The sequence below is a fragment of the Diachasma alloeum genome, unplaced genomic scaffold (genome assembly GCF_001412515.2).
Source record: "Diachasma alloeum isolate Michigan unplaced genomic scaffold, Dall2.0 Dall_scaffold_00199, whole genome shotgun sequence".
In the NCBI taxonomy this organism is placed as follows: domain Eukaryota; kingdom Metazoa; phylum Arthropoda; class Insecta; order Hymenoptera; family Braconidae; genus Diachasma; species Diachasma alloeum.
The window spans coordinates 374,910-384,741 of record NW_021680364.1 but is presented as its reverse complement, the minus strand read 5'-3'; the positions used below and the strand labels follow the sequence as shown (position 1 = coordinate 384,741).

Below are 9,832 nucleotides of genomic sequence, written 5' to 3'. Positions count from 1 at the left end.
GGGGGGGGGGGGGGGGGGGGGGGAGGAACCAAATTATTCCAAAGAAAATAAATGTCTGAATGAGAGTTGAGTAAGACGGGACCGTCTTACCTCACTCTTCTCTGCATTGCATCATCTGTTCATACATTATTATTATAGATGAATGGAAGGAAATGATCAATGAAATGACATGAAATAACAAGTTATAAATTTAAAATTAGACGTCGTATTTTTATGGAACTTCAAACACCGATAAATTTTTCATTCTTAAACGAAATATTACTTCTCCGCGGAGGCAATGTAAATAAATGACTATAATTGATTGTAATAATTATTGTAGCGAACAGGCGAGACTCCCGAGCTAACAATTAAGAAAATTGAGTCACTCAGGAAAATTTACGACTAATATGAGATGATTGTTTATTTATTATGAATTTTGATGGAATTGAAAGATTTATTCTTGTTTTTGTGATTAATGGCTTGATTTAATTCAAGATTTTGTTGATTTTCTGAATAAAATTAATAAATTAGAACAATGTATTATATTATTATGCACAATTTTTCTTATAATTAGTGTTAATTATATTTGTCTTTCGAACTGAATATTATCCTTTAGATAGGTCACCGTAGTTTTTTCCGCCCGAAAAAAATTCCCGGAAAAAAATTCCCTCGGAATATTTTCCGCTGAAAATCACAAAAAAATCTCCAGCAAAGTGAAAAATAAACATATTATAATTTTTAACTTTATTGTTAAATTTGGAAAGTATTCTCGTTACTCCTCCAAGTTACACGTGATATTACATTGTTGTTTCTTTTGAAATGAATTGTTTTGGTAGTGTAAGATGATGTTTTGTTGAATGTTGTCAATATTTTTTTTATGAATCTGTGACTTTGTAGGACGAGAATCTTGTTAATGAAGATCCACTGATTATTGGGACAAGAAATTAATTCGAATTATTTGAGGGAATTGGTTCAAAAATGTTGACAATTAATTTATTGCAGTAACCTAATTTATTTATTATTGATCTATTGAAAAAGGTGAATCCTCATCTGGCGTGTCTTCGAAGATTGAAGGATGTAATAAATAAAATTGACGTTGGTAATGTGTGTTTGTGTAATTGTTTTTTACATTCTGGGAATTTGTTTCCGGGGAATTTTTTCAGAGGGAAAAAAATTTAGGAACCCTCTAGATATTCATCAAGCAGAGAAGAAAAATTACTATTTGCATCCCGGAACCGTCGACCGTTCACTTGAGACAATCGGAGGCAACTTCCTGGCGCTGGTGTCGCGTCCTAGGCCATAAAACGCCTTTTATCGTACACCAAATGCCTCGCTGAACGCCCCCATCTCCCGCATCTTCCAAAAACCTAACTTCTCCTTATTGTCATCAACCTTCCTCTTCCGTATTAGCCTGCGTATTACATTAAGTGGCTTGATTGCAGCAAATTTGTTTACGGCAATGAGTGCAACCAATGATAAGCGGCAGCTGCCGGGATCATTTTCCTTCGTTCGTTTTGTCTAATTTGCGAGTCCCGCCAGCAGCTTCCCGATGTCTCCTCATCAATTCAATCGCACACAATCAACTGATACGGTATCACATTTCGTACGGGTGTTAGGTACCCCAAGGAGCCCAGAGTAGGACAATTCCAAGCGAGTTTCCAAGTGATGTTTCGTCATCCGACTGTGACAAATAGTTAATAACTGAAAAGTTTTCCCGCTGATGCTGCTAAGTAGGATATGAGCTTTAACAATGTAATTTCAACATTGCAGCTCCAACGGCGTGATTAATCATCTCGCAGCCCTACATATTTCGAATCTCCTTCCAGAGAGATGAAAAAAATTATCACACTTTTTCATTTTGAGGTGATGGATGCGCTGGGGAGTGCTGGGTGATAACAGTGTCAGGTCCTTAGTCTCAACTCTGTGGAAATTTTCGTCATGATGATCCAGTTTTGTAACATTTATCGTTCACTCCAAGTGGAATATTTTGTATCTCGATGATTGGAGCAACCCGAACACACCCGCAGATTGCTTCATTATGAAGGAAACATTGAACTGTCGAATGAGTTTTATCTCGGAACTACAATCTTCACACATTGGGAGGGTTTCTGAAGAGAATGATAAGACACTGTTAGGATGAGGCAATCGGGCGGTGATAATCGGCAGATTTTATTGTTGTGAAAGAAGTTTTTGGGCTGCAGAACGAGAATTCAAGGCTCAAATTGAAGAGATGAATTTTTAAATAAAGTAATAATGAAGATGTGGCAGCAATTCCGTAACTTCATGAGAGATATTCTCATCCTGATGTCATGATCTCAAATTTTTCTGCATCAGATTTGTTGATCAGATGCTCTGCCATCTCCAGGATTCTCAACATAATGCGACTCGCAATTCTTTGAATCGTCTTCTTATTTATGTTTGGGAATTTTTCTGAGTGTAGCGAGAAGAGAGATTCGAGTTGCAGAATTGAGGGAAAGAATGAATTCACGGCGGACTTTAACGCGATAAGTAGAGAAGATTAATTAGACTTGGGATGCGCCCTCGAATGTTTCCGTTGGCGCGTCAATATTCCGTGATTATGCTGGAGGAAGTAATTTTTCATCAACTCCGTTTTTCACATCCTGTCGTTAACCCTGAGATTTCCCTGAATTCGCGGTATTATTTCTCGCGGACTCGTTCCACCAACAGTGAACCAGCGATTCGCGCGTTCGTCTTGATGAACGCACGAATCGAGTGGTGATGGGATAGTAGAGTTAATTGGAGGTATAGCCGATGTGGGAAAACGTATTGGGTAATCTTGGAATGTCGGTGGATTTAATTTTACTAGTGTGTTTAGTGGACCGCATTTTAGACGCGGTAAATGCTAGAAAACTCTAGGATATTCTGAAAGGTTGTTGAAGTACCTCTCGTAGGTAAACTCTCAAATCCATCGAGAAGTTTTTATAATTTTTTATAAATTATTTTGGGAGTTTCAGAATGGTTTGAGATATGCTAGAAAGAATGATAAAAGGTCGGAAAAATGGAGAGTTTTCTAGACGATAGGAGACCAATAATTTTCATGAAGAACGAATAATCCTGGAGGATTTTCCCAATGATCCTCAAATTTTCTGGAAGATTCTGTACCGGTCTAGACCGCTCTATAACTTTCTAGAACATTCCATGATTTCTCAGAGAAACGGACATTTCAAATAACATATAACTTGTGTGTTTCGTGGCCCGCCTCACGGCGGTCCAATTTTTTTTCATTGCAATCGACATTTAGTAAATAAATGCTAGAAAATTCTAGAATATTCTGAAGTATTGTCGAAGCACCTAGAGTGTATCAATGATCATCGATGAAAGGGTCTCGTAGGTAAACTCTCCAATCAATCGAGAAGTTTCTATAAATTTGTATAAATTTTTAGGGGGTTTCAGAATGGTTTGGGATATGCTAGAAAGAATGATCAAAGCTCGGAAAAATCGAGAGTATTCTATAGACAATTGGCAAATTCACTAGAAGATTTTGCACAGCTCTGGATCTTTCCACAATTTTCTAGAATTTCCAATCATTTTCATGCAGAACGAATGATCTAATGACTATAATTTATTATAATAATTATTTTGATAATTTTCATGAAGAAACCGAACATCTCAAATTATGTCCAGCGAATTTATCGGATGAGGCTCATTGTTAGCAAGAGAGCGGAGAAGGAAGGTTTCGTGATGGTGAGACTGGTTGTTAATTAGTTACCGACGCATGCGAGCGATCCAGTAGAGATCTGGATGTCTTCTGTGGGCAAGTTTGATAGTTGTGTTTACCTGACACAGATAAATTTTTGGTTCAACGTTTATTTGTTTGAAGAGGATTCCTAGAGGTTTCCATTTCAAACGAAAAATTATTCACTTGATATAATGAAAACATTTTCACCAGAATAAACATGAATTAATTAATTGGAAACAATAATATTATTGCTAATGAACAGTTTTATTTGATTCAAATCTCTCGAAATGAGAAATTTCAATAGTGACTATCATGACTATCATTACTAAAAGTGAGCCAAATCGATGGTTTTCCCGGATAAACAGTTTTTTTTTACACCGAGAATGTCACCTGGAAAAAAAGTATTCGTCATTGAAGAAAAAGAACAAAAATTTCCGACGTGCGAACGGAATATTTCTTATCTCCGATTGACAAATAAAAAGTGGAAGATCAGGAACCGAATATTTAATAACTCCCAAAATCATCATTGACGTAGTCAAAAATAATACATATATACAATCTCAACTCCGGTGGCTCCAATTTTATTTTCTTCCGAGTTTATCGTTCACAGATCAGAGAGTAAATGCTCGCCGCTAGGACAATATTTAGTTATTGGAAGTGATGAATGGACTACACATTGAGCGAAAAAAATAGCTCTGCCGAAAAACTATGTTCTATGTGAGAATATTTGACGGAGCGGAACAGATTTACTTGAGGGAAATTAACCAACTTGGTAGAAGGAAATTTGATTTTTCACAAAAATTAAATTTTTGTCGTGATCATCAAAAATATCCCTAGATAAATTCGAACTATTGGCAGCAAAAAATATAATCTATTGTACGACAATTATTTGATCTGAGAGAACTCCGCAGGTTTACCCCATAGAAAGAATACATTGACAAGGAAAGAATATTTTTTTCCAAAAAAAATTATTCCCTTGAAATTATTTAGTTTTGCCAATAACACAGCTTTCGTCAAGAGAATTGTCGTTTCCTCTTGAAATTATCAATTGTTCCATGGAAATTATAAGTGTTTATTGGACAAAGATATACACTACTCAATAACATTCGCTTGATAAAACCGGAGCCCCATATAATTCTCTGTAGAACGAATGTATTTACCTGAAAGACATGTAAATGTCTCACGAGAACAATTACTAGTAAAAAAATTATAATGTTTTGGTGGAAACTTTCTTTTTGTCCCCAAGTAAATTGATTCAACACGACAAGATTTTTCTCCCTGCATCAACCGATTTATTATAAAACTTCAACAGTCAATTATTTTCCTTCCTACGGTATTGAATTAATGTGGAAGAAGGTCGCATCGTTCTTCACGAAACCAGGAAAACCTGAATGAACATTCACATTCCGCAATGTGCATATTTGCATTTCTTCAATTTCGAAAGTTTCGCGATCGACTCTGACCCAAAAAAATGGTGCTCAAATTTTTGGTGAATTTGATTTTGCAATATAAAATGCACGAAAAATCACACGGGAAGTGATGAATATGATAATTAACAGCGACAATATTGACATTTTAAATTTGTTTCGAACACATCTCATTCGCGTTGTGAAATTGGAGTATATCAGGGGCAAGTTTACTGCAATACACAAGGAAACAATTATTTACTCCCTTCAAGGACATTCATGCACCTGAATTGGCAATTACATGTGTTTATTAATTATTCAACATTAATTATTCAACGAGATTAATTCACGAAAAAATATCCGAAAAACGAAACTTCATTTATTTGATGTTCTCACAAGTGTTTCATTATTATTTAGAGAATTTTCATGAAAAATTTTCCAGAACCTCTATTATTCCCAAAGAAGATAGTCTTGAATTACTGAGAAGAGTCGATATGATCGTCTTAAATAATTGTAAAGTTTATTAACTCATCCATGGGACCAAAAAGGTGGAAAGAGCGTACGGCTGAGTACATAAAAAAATCAATGAATTGCGTAATGCGAATATTTGAGGTAAGAAATCACCCTAAGATATCTGTGTATATAATGCCATCGGATCCCAAAGAACAGCCAGAAGTGCCTGCAGTCTGATTTCTATCGACTGAAGATCAGTTGAGTTCCGCAATGAAGGGTATGTAAAGTGTGGAGACGCCCGCGGATGCACTGAGAAAAATTTCAATGGTCATTTTAACTACAAGGGAATTGTCAAAGAAATTATATTTACAGTAACAATAAACTTTGTAGATTAAACTAGGATTCATCGTTCGATTTACTCTGTCAAATAGTGTCATCAACATTATGATGTAATTTTCACTCTAATGTAATAGTTGAATTTACAATGTTTATTGTTACCGTAACTATTATTTTTTGACAATTCCCTTGTAATTGAAATTACCCTTGAAATTTCTCTCAGTGTGATCGCTCAGATTTTCGAATAATATTGGGAACTCAGACGGGGGCGGGGCGTAGGTTGCGGACCCTACCTGCACGGGTTCATATTTTCGCCACTCGACAGTGGCTCCTTGGGAGAGATAGGGCTCGCAACCTACTTACACGGCTTCCGATCCCGTCCGATAGATAGAGTATTTGAGTTCTATAGACTTTCCAATATCCTGACTAGAGATGCGCGGTGACGTCACGAATGAGAATCCGTCAGGTCACAAAAATACGACCGTCATGTAATCGTCATTGACAGTCATATCTTCTCTTGTCAATAAAACGGTCAGATAAAATTTTGTCATTGAGAAATTAGCTATATAGATGCGACACGACGGTCATTTTTTCCCCACAAAATTTTGTCATGTTTTGCCATTGACAACTACCTACTTCGTAGTTCATTGACTAGAAGTAGTTCATTAACTACTTCGGGGTGACATGGGGTTACAGTTTCGCCAACTTTCGGATAAAATAAAAAAAAAATTTGGACACCTAAAGGGTTACACCACCACTTAGATGCGATATGACTGTCATAAGGTAAGTCGGTCACATTTTTGTCATGTGACAGTAATTGGTCTTTCGTGGAACAGCAGTGAGACGGTCACATGACCGTCATCTGACATGTCATGAAAATTGCTCGCATGTCTAATCCTGACACCTCTTGTATTTACAGTCCTGTTACTCTTCGTTTTGGCTTTGGCGGTGGTCAGCGTACTTTGTGCTCCTCATCATGAAGAGTCCTACGATGGCGGAGTGGTCATCCGGCACGATAGAGGTAACTTGAAAAATAGTTGGAGAAGAGCCGAATGGTATCCCGGTAGGAGCAGCTCTAGTTCAGAAGAAAGCGATGAGTTCGACAGCAGTGACAGCTCAGAGGAGGACTTCAGAGGGAGGAAGAATCCTCAAGGAGATGAAGGAATTGAGTGGCCCGCCAAGTCGTTGCCTGGAAAAAGGTTGCCGTCGCCGCCGTCAGGTAATGATCAGCCTAGATTCTATAGAATGTTGACGAAATTAACCAGGTGCAACCATTCGGAATATGTAATGTGAACAAATGAATGTTTGTGTTTTATGGTGTAGGACATGACGCAGAACACGGGAAAGGAGAAGGTGCTGATACAGGACACGGAAAGACACATGAGGCTAATACAGAACAGAATACTCCTGATGATACAACAATTTGAATTCTCTGAATAATGTATTGTATATTGTAAAAATTGAACAAATACAACATTAAGAATAACACATGTTTACCCTGATGATGATATCTCGAAATCGAAACGGTAGAAAATCAAAATATGTTAATAGAATAAAATGAGACGAAACAATGAAGAATAACCAAAAGCAACATCAACTTTAGAGGAAATGTTCGGATCGAAAAGAAATGAACGCATCACGATGGAATGCATTCTAAGGGAGGAAATAGATATCCATAACAATATTTTGATTTCACTGGTGAACAATCTGAGATTGATGTCGGCCTGTCGGATAAAATCTAAGAGTCCAGTAGTATTTTTCAGTTCAATAATTGATAAAAGGGAAATTCATCATTACCCCCTGGCCCCCTTGCGGAATTATTCGGAATCCGAGACAAAGGATTGTAATCTTTCAAGAATCATTTGTTGTGAACGAACTTCTGGTGTACAACAATCATCTAAAGCTTCGAATTTTTTTTAGTCCTGCATTCAGATTCGCATCATATAATAGACTTTTCATATCATAACCTTTCGAGTGTGTCGAAAGGGGCAAAAATGGAGGCCGCCCTCAATTAAACCGTCTATTGAGCACTCGCTACTAGAAAAATATTTATGTATTGGAAGTAATGAATGACCTGTCGTTGACACGATGAGGATAATCAAGACACTAAATCATCAAATGATTTGAAAATAAAACACCCCAGTGTTTTCCTCTCTGCGCCATTAAGATCACATGGAAAAAAATCTCGTTATTCTTCACGGAACAAAGAAAACATGAATGAATATGTCAACACTGCAGTGTTTTTGTTATTGGCAGATTCACTTATTCACGTCGAGTACGGAAGATTCCCGATCAATTCTGATGAAATAAAATCGGGCCTGGATTTTTCGAGAACTTGTGGAGCTATTTATGAACGTGTAAATACGATAATTCACTGATTCCGTCAAGTACGGCCCATATTTCATACAGATCTAAGCGGAAATGACGGACTTTTTTCAAAACTAGATGATTTCGAAACAATGACAGATAATGAGCATTAATTACATATAGGTTGCATAGATTTGCATCAATCAGAAGTTATCGAATCTCAATGACATTGAACCCTTGTTGGACTTGGCAACAGAAAGGCCCCGGACATGAGGGGTTGAACCCCCTTCTCTGCACACATTCCATTTCAAAATAAACGCAGAGGCACATCGCATCCTGACTCATCCTCGGCCGTCACGATTGAACCCGAGAGGTTGCACAGAAAGTTCACTGCCCGAATGGAAAGGTCGTTGAAATGAAGAGTGATACGATGTGGGGCAGAATCCTACTTACCCACTTTTACTGACCTCAATTTCACTCTCAACATGTACAATGCTTCGGCAAAAGTTTCGTTTTCACTTTCGCTCTTACTGCTCTGACCCAAACCTGACCTGACCCATAACGCTATCCCTTACGTTTCACCATTCATGTTTACTCTTGCAGAGCGGTCAAGGTTGAGTTCACTGTCACATTGACCACTCTCATAACTTCCTCGGCGAAATTTGAGATGAGTACATGATTCATGGTTTCACACTGCATATGGGGTAGAAGACATTTTGGTGAACACCATTCGTCTCATAGATGATTTAGCGATAGAAAAGGTGACCATTTCCTATGAACAGTTTGATCTCTTCTAGGGATATTTCTGATAATCACAATAAAAATTTAATTTTTATGAAAGATATTACATTTCCCTCTATCAAGTTGGTTAATTTACTTCAAGTAAATATCTTCCATTCCATCAGATGCCCTCACGTGAAACATATAGTTTTTGGACAGAGCTAATGTTTTCTCTCAATGCAGTTGACTATTAACAAATGGCACTAATAGTTAAGGAGCTTCGTAAACTGCAACTAAATTCCTCTATCATAATGCAATAAAATATAATTCACAAGCGTATATGCGGTGTACGAACGGAAGTGAAAAAGTACTTGGTAAATACACTGGGTAAATCCCCAAAAAATGAACTGATGTTTGTTATGAGACTACGAAGATTTGCGAGCAGACTACAATAATCCATTTGTGATAAAATTTCGCCTTTTAATCGTTCACTAACTGCGTCAGCACCGCCTTAGAATAACTGAACCTTTCTTTGCTTTCCCAAAAATGTACAATCTATTGACGCGGTAAGAACAATCGTTATGGTTGTGTTGAATAATATTTTGTTAACTCACCAAGCTCTGGATTAAAAAGACGACAGGAGTGCAGTCTGAGTACATATGACGCTAACAATAAATTTCGTGCAATTGGATATTTCAGATAACAAATGTCTCATCCTGAGAGAAGGTATATAATGCGTGTTATCGAATTCCGAAGAACAGTCAGAAGCAGTGACTGCGGACTGATTTCAATTGTCTGGAAATCAGCGCTGGTGCACCATGAAGGGTATGTAATTAATGAAGATGCCCTAGGATGATGGTTCAATATTTTGGATAATGTATTCTAATGTTTGTTGGATTTGCAGTTCTGCTCGTCTTCGCTTTGGCCCTAA

The 9,832-nt window shown here is 37.2% G+C and overlaps 1 protein-coding gene across 1 annotated transcript; it reads left to right on the top strand.

Annotated features, from left to right (window-relative positions):
• Positions 1-5,765: 5,765 nt before the first annotated feature.
• Positions 5,766-7,301, top strand: LOC107035538. The gene is made up of 3 exons (XM_015253007.1): positions 5,766-5,815; positions 6,794-7,093; positions 7,198-7,301. The coding sequence occupies exons 1-3, from the start codon at positions 5,809-5,811 to the stop codon at positions 7,299-7,301; spliced, it is 411 nt and encodes a 136-aa protein (XP_015108493.1). The 5' UTR covers positions 5,766-5,808.
• Positions 7,302-9,832: the final 2,531 nt, after the last annotated feature.

Coding starts and splice junctions, on each gene's coding strand:
- LOC107035538 (XM_015253007.1), top strand. Junction 7,094..7,197: donor GTTGCCGTCGCCGCCGTCAG/GTAATGATCAGC, acceptor TTTATGGTGTAG/GACATGACGCAGAACACGGG.